The 19,137-nt window shown below is 46.9% G+C and overlaps 4 protein-coding genes and 1 long non-coding RNA gene across 5 annotated transcripts in view; 2 read left to right on the forward strand and 3 right to left on the reverse strand.

Annotated features, from left to right (window-relative positions):
* Positions 1–19,137, forward strand: part of vsig10 (V-set and immunoglobulin domain containing 10) — a 172,362-nt gene that overhangs the window by 9,025 nt on the left and 144,200 nt on the right. The window lies entirely within an intron of this gene.
* On the reverse strand, positions 1,795–7,022 carry LOC127602102 (zinc finger protein 615-like). The gene is made up of 4 exons (XM_052067954.1): positions 6,736–7,022; positions 5,124–6,268; positions 4,031–4,274; positions 1,795–3,185 (listed from the first exon to the last, which is right to left on the reverse strand). The coding sequence occupies exons 1-4, from the start codon at positions 6,911–6,913 to the stop codon at positions 2,041–2,043; spliced, it is 2,712 nt and encodes a 903-aa protein (XP_051923914.1). The 5' UTR covers positions 6,914–7,022; the 3' UTR covers positions 1,795–2,040.
* On the reverse strand, positions 4,406–5,035 carry LOC127602795 (uncharacterized). Its single transcript, XR_007962874.1, has 2 exons — positions 4,793–5,035; positions 4,406–4,566 (listed from the first exon to the last, which is right to left on the reverse strand). It is a non-coding gene; the product is annotated as an uncharacterized LOC127602795 (long non-coding RNA).
* LOC127602756 (alpha-crystallin B chain-like) lies at positions 10,967–13,017 on the forward strand. The gene is made up of 4 exons (XM_052069098.1): positions 10,967–11,208; positions 11,745–11,808; positions 11,877–12,000; positions 12,675–13,017. The coding sequence occupies exons 1-4, from the start codon at positions 10,974–10,976 to the stop codon at positions 12,975–12,977; spliced, it is 726 nt and encodes a 241-aa protein (XP_051925058.1). The 5' UTR covers positions 10,967–10,973; the 3' UTR covers positions 12,978–13,017.
* Positions 13,632–17,958, reverse strand: hspb8 (heat shock protein b8). Its single transcript, XM_052069104.1, has 3 exons — positions 17,458–17,958; positions 15,566–15,629; positions 13,632–14,286 (listed from the first exon to the last, which is right to left on the reverse strand). Exons 1-3 carry the CDS (start codon positions 17,858–17,860, stop codon positions 14,097–14,099), a joined length of 657 nt encoding a protein of 218 aa, XP_051925064.1. The 5' UTR covers positions 17,861–17,958; the 3' UTR covers positions 13,632–14,096.

Raw genomic sequence — 19,137 nt, forward strand, 5'->3', positions numbered from 1 at the left:
AAAAACGGCTTACTATACATGGTCGTTTTTTTCGGTCAAAAACTCCTTACTATACATGGTCGGGTTTTTTTCAGGCTAAAAATGCCTTACTATACGTGGTCGTTTTTTTCTGTCAAAAACGCCTTACTATACATGGTCGTTTTTTCAGTCAAAAACGCCTTACTATACATGGTCGTTTTTTTTCTGTCAAAAACGCCTTACTATACATGGTCGTTTTTTTCAGCTAAAAACGCCTTACTATACATGGCCGTTTTTTTCGGTCAAAAACACCTTACTATACATGGTCGTTTTTTCGGTCAAAAACGCCTTACTATACATGGTCGTTTTTTTCGGGCTAAAAACGCCTTACTATACATGGTCGTTTTTTCGGTCAAAAACGCCTTACTATACATGGTCGTTTTTTTGGTCAAAAACGCCTTACTATACATGGTCGTTTTTTTCAGCTAAAAACGCCTTACTATACATGGTCATTTTTTCTGCTAAAAACGCCTTACTATACATGGTGGTTTTTTTCTGCTAAAAACGCCTTACTATACATGGTCGTTTTTTTCAGCTAAAAACGCCTTACTATACATGGTGGTTTTTTTCGGGCTAAAAACGCCTTACTATACATGGTCGTTTTTTTCGGGCTAAAAATGGCTTACTATACATGGTCATTTTTTTCGGGCTAAAATCGCTTACTATACATGGTCGTTTTTTCGGCTAAAAACGCCTTACTATACGTGGTCGTTTTTTTCTGTCAAAAACGCCTTACTATACATGGTGGTTTTTTTCGGGCTAACAACGCCTTACTATACATGGTCGTTTTTTTCGGGCTAAAAACGCCTTACTATACATGGTCGTTTTTTTCAGCTAAAAACGCCTTACTATACATGGTCGTTTTTTTCGGTCAAAAACGCCTTATCGTACATGGTCGTTTTTCTCAGCTAAAAACGGCTTACTATACATGGTCGTTTTTTTCGGTCAAAAACTCCTTACTATACATGGTCGGGTTTTTTTCAGGCTAAAAATGCCTTACTATACGTGGTCGTTTTTTTCTGTCAAAAACGCCTTACTATACATGGTCGTTTTTTCAGTCAAAAACGCCTTACTATACATGGTCGTTTTTTTTCTGTCAAAAACGCCTTACTATACATGGTCGTTTTTTTCAGCTAAAAACGCCTTACTATACATGGCCGTTTTTTTCGGTCAAAAACACCTTACTATACATGGTCGTTTTTTCGGTCAAAAACGCCTTACTATACATGGTCGTTTTTTTCGGGCTAAAAACGCCTTACTATACATGGTCGTTTTTTCGGTCAAAAACGCCTTACTATACATGGTCGTTTTTTCGGTCAAAAACGCCTTACTATACATGGTCGTTTTTTCGGTCAAAAACGCCTTACTATACATGGTCGTTTTTTTCAGTCAAAAACGCCTTACTATTCATGGTCGTTTTTTCCTGTCAAAAACGCCTTACTATACATGGTCGTTTTTTTCAGCTAAAAACGCTATACTATACATGGTCGGTTTTTTTGGTCAAAAACGCCTTACTATACATGGTCGTTTTTTTCGGGCTAAAAACGCCTTACTATACATGGTCGTTTTGTTTGCTGGAACGTAATCGTTTCGTCAAAGAAAATCTTCTCGGTCGGCATCTTGCGACGGTACTGGCGAGTCGGAGAGAGACGTGGGAAACACGAGTTCATCAGTTCTTCACCCATTCCCGATCCCATGGTCACCAGAGCGTTTTCATCTTTGATCGGCATCAACAATGCTTTCTTTTCATTTCAGAGAATAAAACAAGTGGACAAACAAAAAAATGGTTGTCTGGCTTTTATTTTGAAATGTTGATTGAAAACTCACGGCAGGCGAGCTGAACAAGTAAATCTTGCGGCATTTTACAAGACTTGAAGGCAAGACACTTGGAGAGAAACCAGTGAGGCCAATGCAGTAGAACTTCAGCTCAGGAAGCCCCTCCGTCCGGTCTTGAATCCGATACCGATGGACTTGCTCGTTGACGAGTTGTCAATGAATGGTTGCGCCTCCCTCCGCCTCTTGTTATTCTCCCTGCCGTGCGTGCGTATGCATGTGCGCGGTCAAACTGCACCTGTAGGAGAAGCGCTTTGCACAAAGGGAACAAGCAAAGGGTTTCTCCCCCGCGTGGACTCGCTTGTGTCCGGTCAACGAGACCTTTTGAGCAAAGCCTTGGCCGCAGATGGAGCAGCTGAAGGGTTTTTCTCCCGTGTGGATTCTCACGTGGGCCACCATGTGCGACTTTTGAGAGAAGGCTCTGTGGCAAAAGGAACACGCAAAGGGTTTCTCTCCCGTGTGCCTGCGCGTGTGCGCCACCAGCGTGACCTTCTGGGCAAAACTCTGGCCACACAGCGAGCAGGCAAAAGGCTTTTCGCCCGTGTGCGTTCTCGTGTGCGACACCAAGCCGGCTTGCTTGTAGAAGGTTTTCCCGCAAACGGCGCAGACGAAGCCTTTCTGGCCCGTGTGCGCTTGCACGTGTGCCGTCAGCGCCACCTTTTGAGCGAAACCTTGGCCGCACAGCGAGCACGCAAAGGGCTTCTCTCCGGCATGGATCCGAGCGTGCGCCACCATGTTGGGCTTGTGGGCGAAGCGCTTGCCGCAAAACGAGCAGGCAAAAGGTTTCTCTCCGGTGTGGATCCGCGCATGCGATTCCATGTTGACCTTTTGCGTGAATTGTTTCCCGCACAGCGAGCAGACGAAGGGCTTTTGCCCGTGCTGACGCATGTGCGCCTTCAAGTTATTCTTATACGAGTAGCTTTTGCTGCAGACGGAGCAGGAGAAAGGTTTCTCCCCGGTGTGCGCCGCCACGTGCGCCATCAGCGACACCTTCTGGATAAATCCTTGGCCGCACACGGAGCAACTGAAGGGTTTTTCTCCCGTGTGCCTCTTCATGTGGAGAGTCAAATTGCACTTGTATGCGTAGCTCTGGCCGCACAGCACGCAGGCGAATCGCGCGCAGCCGGCGGCGCCGCGCTTTCGGGAGCGTTTGGACGCTTTGTGGCAATCCGCTCGCGTGCTTCCGTCAACTGACGGCGGCGCTGAGAGCTCGCCTGCCGCCACTTTGGGCGGCCCATCTTCACTCTTTGCCGCCACTGTGTCGAGCTCCTTCTCTTCAACCTTGACAGGAGGGGGCGTGAGCGCCACCTGGCCGCCAATCGGCCACCGGACGTCTGGGAAGGAAGTGGCAAAGTTAGTCGCAGGAACTCTAGTCGTCAACTGCCACATCTTTTGCTTTGACCAAATATCGTTGGGCTTCATCTACTTGTAAACATAAATACGATTTTGACAGATTAATTTGCTCATACTATTTGCCAACCCTTGGGTCCATGTGCTCTTTATTACGGTATGTATTTTTAAAGTATGATCATCTTTTTGACCGTGATTTTTGTCATCGCCCGTCTATTGAGCTCGCAGATTCTGTACTTTCTGATCCAACAGTAATGAAAACAAAATTCTCGCTGGATGTCTTTTTTTTCTGTCCTTTTTTTCCCTTTAAGTCACTGGCGCATGAGTCACCCACCGTTTTGAATCACAAGCGCTTTGTTATAGTTGCAGCTGCTGGGAAAGTGCTATAGAAATAAAAACCAATTTTATTGATCACTTGTGTTCTTTGGCGTTCGACTCAGCATGACTTAGATTTGTTCTTGATTTTACTGCTTGGTGCTTTCTACCGCCTTTATTACCGATTCGTCTTACTGTTTATTGTGCATGTTAAATTGCTCCATGTACAGCACTTTGTATGCAGCGATGGCTGTTTGAAAGTGCTCGAGAAATACTCTTGACTTGACTTCTCAACAGTAATTAGGAAACAAATAAACAGAGCTACGCGACACTTTGTTTCTATTCATCTCAGAAACGGATTGACATTCTCAAATGATCACTTCGACGACAGTCCTAGGAATTCACAATGCCCCATGACTGTTGTCAATCTAGCTTGGCACGCTAACGAACGTTAGGAGGGAAAGAAAGCAATTGAAGCGTTCGAAGGACGGGATTAGAATGCGAGTGAACAGACCTCGGACACGTCGAGTGGAGGAATCGGCTTTGCGTTCATCTGTCGCTCGGAAAATTTGTTTTCGGGACATTTTTTTCCCAAAAATGTCTTCTGCTGATGTCGCCCCGCGCTTTGTTTTGCTCTCTTCTTGACGACACGGCCGTTTCCGGCTTTTTCTTCTTCGGCGGTGCTTTGAGGGCAACTGAAGCAGTCGTGACACCGCCCACTTGTGGCGATATTGAAGACAACAAGAAGGAAAAACCATCTACGAATTCAAAGAAAAAGAAGAGACTAGCACCATTTAGCGAGAGAGAGAGAGAGAGAGAGAAAGAGATTTACAAACCAAATTCCAATGTTATTAACTATAAATAAAAGCACAATACAACGAATTGCAAATCATCTTCAACATATATTTAATTGAATGCACTTTACTGTAGAGACAAAGCATTTGATGTTTGAACTGATGAACTCGATTGCGTTGAGCAAATATTCATTTGTCTCGAATGTTATGGTTGCAACACATTCGTCAAAAGTTGTGACAGGGTCATGTTGTATATCTTACCTTCGCTTTTTGCCAATTTATTACCGAATTATATATTTTATATGTTCAATATACAAAAAAAAATGATCAGTCAGTTCAGTCTGTTAAGTGGGTTGGCTGCAGGGATCTTGAAGGTCCAGCAGGTGGCAGTGGTCAGCGACACAGTATCAGCACAGTATCAACACAGTGTGTCAGTGTGTCGACACGCCTCATGAGGCCTCATGACATGACATGTTGACCACTCGGTTCCATCACCTTTTCTTTTAACAATATTGAATACACGTTTTGGGAAGCGAAGATTTTTGCGCACTTTGGATGATGACATTCAAACAAACATTCCTCTCCAAAACTTATTGTACAGGGTCAGGCAAAACGATCTGACACATTTGTAGGTAAAATAAAAGGCAAATAAAGCAAAGAAACAAAAAAAAGTGTTTTTATTTTCAAAAAGTACATATCGGGCATTTTATGTACTTTTCGAAAATAAAAACTTTTTGTTTCTTGACTTTATTTGCCTTTTATTTAACCTACAGATGTGCAGACCAGGCTTTTCCCCATCCGCGTGCGGTCTCAGACCAAGGGCCTCACACCCGCATGCATTCTCGCGTGTGCGACCAGGAGCGGCTTGCAGGAGAAAACTTTGTCGCACACGTGACAGCTGAATTGTTTTTCGTCTTTGTGCGTCTGCATGTGCGCGTCCAAACCTTTCTGATAAGCGTAGGCTTTGCCGCACAGCGAGCACGCAAAGGGTTTTTCTCCCGTGTGACTTCTCATGTGCGTGTCGGCATGCGTCTTTTGGGTGAACCGCTTGGTGCACACGGTGCAGCCGAAGGGCTTCTCTCCAGTGTGCGTTCTCTTGTGCGTCATCAGGTTGATCTTGCGGGAGAATCTTTTGGTGCAAATGGAGCACGCAAAGGATTTGTCGGAGTCGTGCGTCCTCATGTGGGCGCTCAGGTCGCTCCGGTGGGGACAACTCTTGCCGCAAACGGGGCAGGCCAAGGCTCGATCGCCGCCGTGCGTTTTCAGGTGCGTCATCATGTTGGACTTTTGGAAGAAGGTTTTGCCGCACTCCGAGCAAGTGAAGGGTTTTTCCCCCGTGTGCGTTTTGGCATGGGCCACCATATTTGGCTTGTGGGCAAAGGTTTTGCTGCAAACCGAGCAACTGAAGGGTTTCTCCCCCGTGTGGGTCCTCATGTGCGACAGCATGTTCACCTTTTGGCTGAAGCGTTTGGAACAGACAGAGCAGGTGAAAGGTTTCTCTCCCGTGTGTACTTTCATGTGCAGAGCCAACTTGCAGCGATACGCGTAGCCTTTGCCACACAACGAGCAGCTGAAGCGCTCTTTGCCCGTCTCCCTTTCGGAGCTTTGCGGGAGGTCAGCGTCGCCCAGATTGGAACCGTCGCCGTCGTGGCCGTCGTGCCGCGTCGGCGAGCCTCCACGATGCTCTTTGCTCAGGCGCTGCGACGGTATGGGCGCCTCTTCTTCGTCGTCGTCTTCACTCTTGACGGAGATGACGGCCAGTGATGGCGCACAGACGTCAGTCTCCTCCTCTTCTTCCTCTTTGCCGAAGGAAGACGGTAAATTGTCCTCGACCTCATCGGCATAGGGGGAGCACAGCGGATCCTCCTCTTTGTACCACAGGGGCTGCAGATCCTCCTGCTTAACAACGAAGCTCTGCTGGTGCAGCCGAGGAGGATGATCAATGAGCTGCCAGACCTCTGCACCACACAAACACAGTCACCAAAACACTTTGATTGACAGAAAATGATTTTGCAATCCTTTCATATAAGTAAGTATCCTACTCCGGTCCTTAAGAGCCCCGGTTCAGCCCTTTTCGAGATAGCTCCCTCTACCAACATACTCGTTTAAAATGATCAATCAACATCAACAAGCCTGATAACGCTCCTGATCATTTGAATCAAGTGTGTTGGAAGAGGGAGAAGTCTAAAAGAGGATTTAGAGGATCTGAAAGACCGGACTTGGACCCCCCCCCCCCCCCCCCCCCCGCTCCTGTGTTTGACACAATGCGTTTTAAAGAAATACCCATGCGCAGTACTCATTTCCCTCCCGTTTCATAAACATGTTGCTTAGGCCTATCTGCCCCCGCCCAAGAAGGGAATCAAAGACAGTGGGGGGGGGGGGGGGGGGGAATTTACGAAGGGGGGTTTGGTGCACGCGAGCAAACCTTGACCGTGCAGCGGCGTTTGAGTTTCACGATTATGCTTTAGCTGCCGTCGGTGTCGATCGGTCTCGTCTCTCGCTCGAGCAAGTTGCTCCTCGTACGACGCGATGGTGCTTTCAAACAGGCCGAAGATTTCGTCAGCGGCCGCGATTAGGCGCTCCCTCACCAAATCTTTCAACATTCTGACGCTTAGTCGACGGTTTCACCTTGGCGAGTAACCCACAGAAACAAACCGCAGAGCCCCGAGGAAGTGTGGTCAACTTCCGCCCTTTCTCCTTCTTCCTTTTTCACATTACTCGAAGATTAGGGCGCGTTGCTGCCCCCCTCAGGTCGGTTTGGCTTATTGCAACCTCCAATGGATCCGCCTTATTCTTGCATTTGACGTCTCGAGCTTTGAGCACTGCCGAAGGGAAACGTTTGGTGGTATTGGATATCTGGAAAACAATGAATTGTACAAATGGAAATAAATATAAATGGCTGTGAATAATGTGGAAAATATTTTTTAATGCAATTTTCTGAACGACGAATTGTGACACTTTAGGAGTCCACTGTTTCTTTTTTATTCTCCGTGAACAAGACTAACATTAGTGGATCTGACTGAGCTGGTGTGATTGTCTTCTTCACGTGCAGCACATCCATGTGTCTGTTTAAAACTGCCCCCTAGTGGCCGAGACACAGTAGCAGCACAATATCCCCCCCGAATTAAAACATGAACTCACAATGTACAAACTATTTCGTTCTATTTGATTATTATGATGACTTTTTTTATGAAGTAAAAATATTAAAGAGAGCTATTTGTAAAAAAAAAAAAAACATGACAAAAATTGACGACAAACAACGACTCGAACACAAATGCATAAACACGACCTAATTGACGAAATGGCAAACTATTGCGTCCTCAACAGCCTTCAAAAGTCCCCAAATGACCCCACGGCATTCATCACGCCGCCACTGACCTTCTACCACTCGGTGGCAGCCATTTTGCTGCCCTGTAATTCATCCTTCCGCTGTCATAATTTTTTTTTTAAAAACTTGGAGAGCATGCATCGGAGATGCAGGAGGCTCTGGAGCGCCCGTGTGTGTATATGTTTTAACCTTGTGATCATGTTTCACTTCATTGTCTCCTCGCTCAGGGTTGGAAAAAAAAAACCTCAGTTGCATCACTGGGGCCATAAAAGCGCAACCACAAATTGAGTTTGAGACCCCCAGGGATCGCGGCTTGACAACCGACATCGTTCTCAGAGGAATTCCCCGGACAAACTGTATTATCTTAAGCTCCGCCCTCCTGAAAACGTATGCAACTATGTAGCAAGTCACCTAGTTCATAATTGAGTTGCATTCTCCTACAAAGTACATCATTCAGAGCGCCGTTCCCCTGCAAACTACATGATAACTAATCGTAGTCTCCGGCAAACGAGATCGTTCTTCGTTTTCGGGCCATGTCCAGTTTGACCCCATTAAATAGGACAGTAGCGCTACATCATTTAAGTTTTATCTTGCTTCGAATCACATCATTCTGAGATTTTATTTTTTCTTGCCATGCAAACTATGTTATTCTAAGTTCTATACAAACTACATTTACATAGATACATACAATACATCTGAGCAGCACACCCCCCTACACACTAAACGATGACGAATTCCAGTCCCCTGCGAACTGCAGTACATCATTCTAAGTTTTATTCTTCTCCTGACTGGATCATTCTATCATACACGTTTCAGTCAGCTGCAAATGGCACGATTGATAGATACAATGTGACAAATGACACCATTTCAAGTTGCAGTATATTCCCCTGCATACTACAACATCCCGAGTTTTATCCCCACTGAAAACCACACAGCTACACATTTTCCTTGGCTACAAACAAAAGGTTGTTCCAAATTGCACAAATGACGTCATTTCCCGTTTTAAGTCATTCTGAGATCAATTCAACGACACAATTCAAAGTATCATTCGAACTCGGCCTAATGTGGACTATCGCATAAAACTGTACAATGAAGATTGATGGGGAGATGTGCTTTATTCACCTCCCCGAGGAGGAAATTAAGGATGAATTAGTCCATACATCATAATTGAACACCGATCTAATTTAATGAAGCGCGCGCGCGCTCGCATACAAACACACACACGGGCTTAGCTGACAGCTAGCAATACGCGGCATGTGACAAACGTGATGAATGAGTTCATTCGGGCCCCTTAGCTTGAAAACATAACCTTTCCTCAAATACAACTGGAGCGTTTGTCCCGTGTAGCGCGCCTAATGACTTTCCCGTTCACGCTGCATCCAAATGGGAAGCTGCCATCAAATCATTCCTGATTGCGTTATGCTCCACTTTCTGCCAATGACGTCATCGCCAAGTTGGTTTTCACGACAAACCGCAGAGCCCCACAACTTGGACATCAATCGACTACAAGCTCCAAGCGTCACTGCGGCGTCGACGCAGTTGAAATGAGTAAACGGTCATTCCGGCGGCCGCACTTGACTCGAAGGAAGTGGCGACCGAGCTGCGACGGTCGAATGTGTCGCCGCCATCTTGGGACTTTGAAACGGTCATGTTGCGAGGTGGGCGGTGGACCGCAAAAAGCAGGCAGGAGGGAGGAGCAGGGTGAACTTGACCAGTTGCGTTGATAAAAACAGAGAAAACAAAATCCTAGACAAACAAAATTCGAAGAACACAAGGAATCCAAAGTACCAAAATCATGCCTGAAGGAAAAAAACTAGAACAGAAACAAACAAACAATGCCCCCAACACCGAGTTCTTTTCAAGCAATCATTATAGAACGACCAACAGGTGTGCAGCTGCCCTGCAGTGCCACCTGTTGGTCACAAACAGAATCACGACAGAAATGTTCCACTGTGCCTAGATTTCAAACAATTTTCTTTCTTTTTTTTTTTGTTCTTTGTCTTCAAGGAAACAAATGTGCCATCCACGAGTTCAATGACGTGACTCAGCATTTTTCTTTTCCTCCGCGTGGAGTGTCAAATCGGCTCTCGGCCCATCCTGCCTCACCCCCAACCCCCCCATCCCCCCCGCCCTTTGGCTTCCGTTGATGGATGAGTTCATTTGCCGCAAATCTCTCCTTGGTGTCAGATCGGGACACTGGCTTTTGTGTGCGTGTGCTCTTGGGGGGGGGGGCGAGCGTGCGCGCGCGCGCGCGTGCTTGTGTGATGAAATGCGATGGCATGCGAACACCTGGAAGGAAGGCGCCAGAGCAAAACAAAGTGGCGGTTGTGTGCGCATGGTGAAAAGCTCCACGGGAGGCAAGGTGGGGGGGGGGGGGGGTATCCGAAGAGTGGATGTGCTAATAAGAGCAACATATTGCCTTGTTTATCTTTGGCGAGGGCGGCGAACGTCGCCGCAGGCCGCGGCTGCTTGTCTGCCGTCGCCATGACGATAGGAGGCGCTCGCACTGACGATTTTGGTCAGCAGTGGTGGAGTCCAACGCGGAATGTTTTACTGCGAGGCAACAACTAATATTTACAATGGTTCACTATCACTTTTCTTTCTTTTTTTCTTTTACATTTTATTTCATTTGAGAACGTGTATTTTTTTCCCATTTAAAGTGATTATTCGCAAATAAAGTTTCATCGAAAAAAAATCCCCAAAATATTGTGTAGTCTTCCCAAAAATATTTGATTTCATTACATTTTATGAAGTGTCAATATTATTTTCGACCAGGTTGCTATTTTCTTGTATTTTATAAAGTTGGAGTCTCAGGTCTGGCCGCTTGGTCTGCGCGTGAGCATGTCGGCGTGAGCGGTGGCCTACAGCAGCTTCTCGCGAGCGTTCTCATTTTGCTTTTGTGCGTCTCACCACTGAAACCTGACAACAAAATCACAAGTCCGGCATTTGCGCCATGATGTAAATCCATCCAGGAAGTGCCGCAGCTGAATGAGGAATGCGTCGCCAACGTGTTGAAACCCACACGGCCGTGATTATTTAAATTTTTTTTTTAAAAAGGCCAGAACAATAACTCAGTCGGGTGTTTTTTTTTGTGAGCCCGCCCCCCCTCCCCCCCCGGCAACCGGTTCACCGAGGACTTGATGGGAAAGGGCGGCGCGCGCTCGCTATTTGCCACCGTGCCCCGAAAAGTTATAAATACGACTCATTAAGCGTGTGGCCTGCAAATATCGAAAGGAGGCGCGCACTCTCGGGGGGTGGGGGGGGGCGCTATATAAACCCACCCCAGCATCCCGAGTCTCGTTCCCTTCGGCGTTTCCTCCAAACGCAAACGAGAGATGAGCCAAAGTTCCCAAAACGAGGGCTGCCCGCCCACACATCAGTGGTGGAAGCATCCTGACGCGGGGATGCCCCCCGTGCTGACCTCCCGCACGCCTCTCTTCAAGCCTCACATCTGGAAGCCCGAAATCGAGACCGCCGGGGGGCCGAGGTGGAGGGTCCACCTGGACGTGGCGCACTTTGCCGTCCGGGAGATTTCCGTCTGCATCCAAGATGGTTTTCTTCAGGTCGTGGGTGAGTTCACGGCGTGGTGTTTTGGTTTTTGTTTTTGTTTTCGTGTGTCCTGGCAAAAAAGGGGGGGAACTTGGGGCCCGGACTCTGAAATTGACATTGTTGTTGTATCCCCCCCCCCCCCTGTTTCCGAGAGTTTCATTAATGTAAAATGTAGCTTCAGTTACCTGTCTTTTTTTTTTTTAAACACTCTGCTTTTTACTTTACTTGAAGAAAAGTGGGCGGAGCCTGTCGACCTTTAAACGTGTTACAATTATTTGTATTTTTTTTTTTCCAATCGGGACCCGATTTGGAAGACGACGGTAAAATTGTGAAAATTGCGCGTTTGGCTCCGGTGGCGTCGGTCGACGAGACGGAAGATGAATCCTTTACCTTAATGAACTGGATTTTATCGGGCCGATAAGGATTCAGCAAATCTAGCGCATTGGTGTTATCTGGTGCGGCGTTTTCACAATCAAGCGAACGGGATCAACGATAAAGCCAACGCAGCACGTTGGGGTAGGATTGTAACGACTCGCTCCGCCGTTTGTGCACCGCAGGGAGACACGAGGAGCGTCCCGACCGGGATGGATTCGTCTCCAGATGTTTCACGAGGAAATACAAGTACATCAAACTCATACGAGCGGCTTTTGGTTTGGACGATTTTGGCCAGCGCGATTTGTCTTCTTCAGGCTCCCGGCGGCGGCGGACGAACGCAAAATGGTGTCGTCGCTCTCGGCCGACGGCATCCTGACCGCCGAAGTTCCCATTCCGGCTGACTCGGTTCCTGCCGCGAGCATCGTCATTCCGATAAAGGTGCGCAAATTACTCGGCTTCTTTCTGGGATTTTGGTTGCACCCATGACAAGTTTGCAAAATAAAATAAGAAATCAGAAAGATTTCGACAGAATGAATGGGTTGACATCACGAGACGCAGCAAAAAGCCTCAAGGCGCCAAGTTGGAAATCAAACGGGAAGTCGGCCATTTTGATTTGAACCAAATCAACAAAGGTCAAAGGTCAAAAAGTGCTCAAGTGGAGCCGAGATCCGGTTTCAATCTTGAATTTGGATTTCTTATTTTGCCAATGAAATCGACAATTTGACCGGTTGTCGAAACTCTGCATCTTGCCACTTACTTCCAAGGATATGATACGAACTTTCTCAGAATAAAACATCTCGTCTCGTAGCGGACGAACACAAGCAGTGAATTTCACAAGATGGTGGTGTACTAAATTCCACGGCCACATGAAGAGTACCGCTACTCTTTTTTTGTCTTATGACAAAATAAAAAAAGTCATTGGAGGAGGAAGGACAACAAAACTCATCACTTACGCACATGCGCCTCCTATCGGGGTCCAACACCGGGAGCGCCGTCCGCGCCGATGCCTGCTCATCTCTGCCCTGCAACAAAATCCGTCTTAGAAAAAAAAAAAAAAAATCGAGTGCCTGCGTGTTTTTCTAAAACATGACAATTTTTGTACCGTCATACAGGTGGAGGTCCGCGGCGCAGTAGAAGAAGAAGAAGAAGAAAGCCTGGACGGCAGCCCGCCGGCAGAAGCTTCACAGGAAGAGGAATGCGCCGGACCCCCGTGCCAAGACCGGGAGGACCGCGACCGGGAGGACGAGGAGAGCCAGCGAGAGCCGGCCGCCGAGTCGCGGCCTTCACGTGTCGACGCCGCGGAGAATCTCGGGAACGATTGGCAGGCGCCGGCCCGAGAGGAGGAAGAGATCCAGATGCCGGCGCCGGCCGACTCCGCCGAGCAGGAGCAGGAACGGTCATTAAGCCTTAATTAGAGCATGCGCCGGTAGAGCTACTTCCACAGCGGCGCCTCGACATGCGACTTGGATTCGTTTTGTGAGCGCGTCTATCATCAACAATGACTTCTCAGCCACGGGAATAAAAACAAAAAAGTTTTGATCGACGTTGACTGCGAATGTTCTTGTTCAAGACGCGATGCTTGACTTTGCATATCGCACTTTCAAGCTATGTTTGGCGCACCAATAAAGACACACCAGGTCTGAGCCAAGCAATTGGAGAGATTTTGGTTCTGTCGTGCATTTTTTTTTTTGACCTTCAAGGAAAGCAAGGTGGTGACCGTGGCTGCCTTGTAACGCCCCCTGCTGACCGGCCACCTACTGGTTGAGCTGAGAACAACACCGCGAGCGAGCAATGGCTGTATTGACGAGCAGAAGCGACATTGAAAAGTCAGCTCGGGGGACAAAAACAAACACAAAAAGCACAATTTGTCGATTTGGAAACAATCGCGTAACAGCGGCACCTCCGGCAAAACGACCGACGTCAGATAAAAAAAAAAATAAAAAGTAAAAACTATACCAAGGTTGGTAGACATCATCTATGAATAGCAATGGAGACGTTGCCATGGCAGCCCTGCAATCAGCCAAAAATGATTGACACATTGACAAGCAGATTGCCAAAGACTTTCGAAAAGCCGGACGACATCTTTTATTGCAACAGAAAAAAAAACGGCACATAGAAAAAAAAAACACTCCACATTCCCAATGAACAATCCAGATAAATTCTATTTACAAAAGAGCGCACACAACAACGGGAGAGGTGGGGGGTGCGGGGGGGGGGGGGTCCTTTTTCTCCAGCGTTTAAGCAAAAAGAAAACTGATGAATTGGCCGGGGGCCGATTTGACTGGTTGATCTTTCGGAGAATTTGTTGTTAATATTTTTCCTTTTTTTTTTTTTTTTTTTTCACTTTTACACATTGAGAGCAAGGCGTGGCGCCAAAATGTCCGTCTCGATTCCTTGAGTGATGTCATAGTATTGCGCAACGCAATTGTGCAATGCCTCACACGCAAAACTCATTAAAAAAAACAAAAAAACCCCAAAAAAAATTCCTATCATCTGCTACAATGGAGGTAAAGAAGAGAGTGGGCGGCACTTGTCTAGTGCACCGCCCCCTCTTGGAGCTTCAGGGCGGGGTCGGCGTCCTCCTCGGGTGGAGGCGGCGGCGGCGGCGGGGGCGCGTCGTCGCTGAAGAGGTAATACGGCGGCGTCTGGCGAGCTTCGATGATGAGCACGCCCTCGGGAGAGAGCGAGGCGAACACCGTCAAGGGGTCCACGTCCGTCGGGATCCTGCAGGGGGAGCACGTGAGGCACTTTCGGTTGCCAGGGGGGAACCGCGACGTTGCGTCACGAAAAGCATAAAATGCGCCAGAGTGAAAGAAAAGGCCTTCCACGCAAATCAAGTTTTAGTTGGAAACGGATAACGTCACGTGGAATCTCGTTGGATTTGGAGAAGGATTCACCACGAGAGCAATGCCGGGGGGGGGGGGGGGGGGGGGGGGAATTTCAAGATGATTACAGCATATTGATCACATCGTATTGAGGAGTATGAGAAAAAAATTCTCTCTCTCTTTGTCTCCTCGATAGATAGATAGATAGATAAAAAAACAATCGGGATAAAAAGGTCTTTATAGATTTATATATAAATAAGAATTTTATAAATAAAAGAAAAAAATTTGCAAGGCAAAAGTCATCATTTTCCGAGAATAATTGCATCTAAAGTAGAAGAATAAGCAACTTAAAAAAAGACTTTTTCTCTTTTTTTAAGTTTAAGTTTTTTTTAAAAAACTTGAATCCTAAATTTTTTTTCATAATTAAATCGATTATAATTTTTCAAATAAGTATTTGCTACGATAACAATATAATCTCATTCAGTCCCAGCCAATTCTGGACCAAGTCTGAAAAGACGTTTAAAAACGTCTTTGGGAGTGAATGAGTTAAGAGATTTCAAGAAATAATTAAATCCATTAAAAAAACGTTACAATTTTTTTTTTTTTTTTTTTTTTTTACTTTTTCCATCTACAATATTAGATAAAACGTGCTCGGTATTTTATTGTCACAAGAATACAAATTTTCATTTCTCTCAAAAATACATATTTCAACTTTTTGTTTTTTTTTTGGTTTCTCAGAATCGAATTGTATTGTGAGGAAATGACGACTCTTATCCTATCGGAATTCTCTTGAACATGGTGCCCCCCCCCCCCCCCGCACCCCCCAACCCCCATCTCCTCAACCCCGGCTGACATACAACGCGTGGCTTTTACTCGGGCTTCCTCCTCCCGCATTCCAAAAATGGCCCGAAAAAAAAAAGTTGGAGCGGAAGATATCCGCGCGAAGCCTTTGCCAAATAAGGCCGCGGCCGAGGCGCTTCCTTCCCTTGGCGGCTCAACGTAAACATGGACCGACCTGGAAACGGACGAAGGGGAAGGAGCGCCAGACGCTCCAGTCGCAACCTCGCCTCGGTTATTTATAGCCGCGACTCGGGGGGGGGGAAGGGGGGGACGACAGACGTATTTCTATCATCTACACCCCCCCCCCCACACACACACACACACACTGATCCACTCACTGGATCTTCTTGGTGAAATTCTTTGTGACGATTCCTCCTTCCTCCTGCTTCTCTTCATGTTTTCCTGTCGGGAAGACGACAACAAATGAATGCTTGAAGAACACAAAACCACCGCAGGTGCTGTTTTTTTTTGAAAAGCGATCACACGGCCTCAGCACCCCCCCCTCCTCCACCCCCCTACTTCCAAGCCCCCCCGCTGATGTCTTTCATATCTGTCAGGCCCGGCGGAGCAGCTGCTTAATGTCAAGTGAGCCGGCGGCGACGTGGGCCGCGTCAACCTCGTCGCCTTCCTCGAGTGCCGGCTGGTCGCGCGTCAAAGTCTCAGGAGAGGACACTCGGCACGGCTGCCATTTCGAGCGGCGCGCCGATTTGCGTTTCGCTCCGTCACGGGCGGAGTGAGAGCGCACATTCCAAAGGTGCTGCGTAACGTGTTCTGGAAACTTCTGTGCGTGTGTCGCCAGCAAAGTGAGTGACGCGAGACAACAACTTGTACAAGTTCATCCTGGAAGTCCAAAATGAGCCCCCCCCCAAAAAAAGGGGGGGGGGGGCAACATTTTTGAATCATTCTGGTGACATAAGTTGTTTTCGAAGGGGAACAGGCTGAAAAACAAAATGGCCGACTTGCCATTGCATTTTCCCGCAAGGCTTTTTTGATGGGACTACACCTGACATGGCCGCTAAACAAATTTCCCCCGAATATTTCCCAAATCAAGTCGACAAGATTTCCGGACTGGTCTCTCTGACTGGTCTCCGCTCAATTGGGGTCTTGCGCTTCTTCTTCCCCGCAAGCCTCCGAGCACGCCGTTGCCACACTTTTAGAACGAGGTCGAGACTCCGGTGACAGCTGCTGACTGAAGCGCCCAACTGGCATACCATACACACAAAGTCATGGAAGGGGAACCGGGGGGGTGGGCTACGGGAGTCCCGAGAAGTCGCCATAGCGCTCAACCTTCCCGCAGTTCCGATCTGCGACAAAGCGCGACCGAACACGACGAGCGCAACGCCGAGAAGCTTCCAGAACATTCTGTCCTGCGCGTTGACGACAGGCGGGCTTGTTTGGACGGCTCGGCTCGGTCGTGGCCGCCAAGGGAACGGCAGCGGGGGCCCCAGGAATGCGCGACAGGTGTCCGAGTAACAGCGGGAGAGAACTTTGGACTGTCCGTCCGCGAATGAGAAACCGTTCGGCAAGCAAGCAAGCAAACATGCTCGCTGCAACCGGTCGCCGGGCAGATTTCGTGCAAATCTGCATGGGCAACATAAATAATCAATACACGTAAAAGTGGCACGGCCATTAAAAAAAACAAAACAAAATTCTAAAAAATTAGCATTTCACTGAATCATAAAGTTATGAATCGGCGCAAAAATAATTTTTATTTAATAAATGTTTTCATGGGTGAAAAATTTTAATAAATGTCTTCATGGGTGAAAAATTGGAAATTCCTGAATGAAAAAATTCTCACACGTTTTTTTATTGTTTTATTTATTTATATGATTATATATACGATTGATCAATTACTTCATTATTTGTAAATTACAAAAATAAACCTATCTTGAAGAAAAAAATATTTCAAGAATAAACAGATTTTTGGGGATTTAAATAAGTAGGATTTATTTTGTAATTTAAAAAAAAACACACATTTGAGAAAATCGTCACGGTGCGATTTGTTTTCCCTTCATAATTTTTTTTTTAAATCGCAGGAATGTTTGATAAATTGTGAAACTAATTTGTCATTTTGCTGGGGAAAAACATTTAAAAATAAAAATAAAACAATATTGCTACCTTAACATTGTCCATCAAGTCGTGATACTCCAAGTAAACAACAACTAGAAAAACTACAACAGGGCAAGAATAATAATTGTCTTTTTTTGGGGGGTGGGGGGGGGGGGCTCACCTGACACTTCCACGAATCCCTCCTTGGTTTTGATGTTGAGCTCGTGGGCCATGAAGCTGTGCACGTTGACGCACACTTTCCACGGGTCCCCTGCGGCGGCGGCAGGGCAGGCGGCGGGGGAGGGCTCCCCGTAACAGCCGAACAGCGACGGCCCCGGTTGGGACCGCCGGCGTTCCGGGAAGGTCGCCCGCAGGCCGCTCCCGAAGGGCGGCGTCGACGAGCCGAGGCGGGAGCTCAGCCGGCCCGGCCGGGCCCATCCGGGCCAGTCCATGGACAGGTCGTCCGGGAAGGACGGCATGCCAAAGTCGTCCTCCGCCAGGAAGCGTGAGGCCATCGAGTCGCCAAAGGGGTCGCGCGGGAACCTCTGTCGCCCGCCAACGGTGTAAAAGTCTCCCTCCGCCATGTCCGATCCAAGTCAACAGAAGCTCGGCAACTTGTCGAGCGGCAGGCGCATCGCCGTCCACGTGCAAAGCACAAAAAAAAAAAGGAGCCAATGGCCCACCCCTCCCGCGGCTCTCCTTTTATAGCGGCTCCACTCTCTGGAACGTGCTGGAGGAGTGCGCAAGACTGTAAAAAAAAAGAAAAAAATCACCGGGCGGCCACATTCCGAAGTCCTGGAACTGTCACGAGAAAGCGTCAACAGTCAAAGGAAAACAACTTGGGCTCACCGCGACTCAGATGGCGCGTCGGGAGTCAAATCATGTGAGAAGAAGTTGATTTAAGGCCGTTGGAGGGGGACACTTTTTACAGCGTTGGCTCCTTTGCATGAGTCACGCCGGCTAGAATAGAAGACGAGTCAAGCGGTTGAAGTCAGCGCGGCAAAAGGAACACGCCTGGATTTGCTTTCTTACCTCCACAAGAGCATTTGCTCATCTTTATTGGTGACACACACTCATTTCACGCCGACGGAACAAATACAGGAGGATTCGGGCCACCATCGACCGTACACAAGCAAAGAGAACAATTACAATTGGACAAAAAAACAAAAAACAAACACATTTTGCATAAGATTGACATAATTCATTGTTTTGGTGGGGAGCCACCCTTACTGGCTATACATCAATGACTAATCAAAATTTTCTAGGTTTAAAATATAAGTTATTAATAGTAGTAGCAGTAATAACAATAATAATAGGTTCTTTTGGCGGGCCAATTATCCACATGGGAATTTGTCATTTCGATGAAGTATCTTCTGATATGAGATCAATTTAAAACTTCAGAGAACTGCTGATTGCGAAACACTGACAAAGTTACAGATGGATATTTTTACATTTTTCTTGTTATTCTTTTTACATTTACAGTAAAAGTGTTCCATACGGACCAGCATTTACATATTTACAGTTCATACAGAAGCATATTTACACCAACGTAAATACAGGACAGTGTGACAAAATGGAAATCAATAACCTCATTCCTCTGTAAATATATACTGTATATACAGTTGTTGTTTTTTTTTTACTGGCGCACAAAATAACACATTAGCTAATTTAGCGCTAATGGTATTCCTCTGAAATGCTAAAAGGTACCTCTGTGGTTATTTGGTATCTTTACGCAACTTCAGTCAAAAAAAACAAATAAATAACAAATTCTTCCCCCTCCCCCCCATTTTTTCAACACACAAGCTAACGGATTAGCCTGCTGACTGATGTGTGAAACGGGAGTGTAGGCTTTACGCTTACC

This window comes from Hippocampus zosterae, chromosome 6, assembly GCF_025434085.1.
Source record: "Hippocampus zosterae strain Florida chromosome 6, ASM2543408v3, whole genome shotgun sequence".
Lineage (NCBI taxonomy): Eukaryota > Metazoa > Chordata > Actinopteri > Syngnathiformes > Syngnathidae > Hippocampus > Hippocampus zosterae.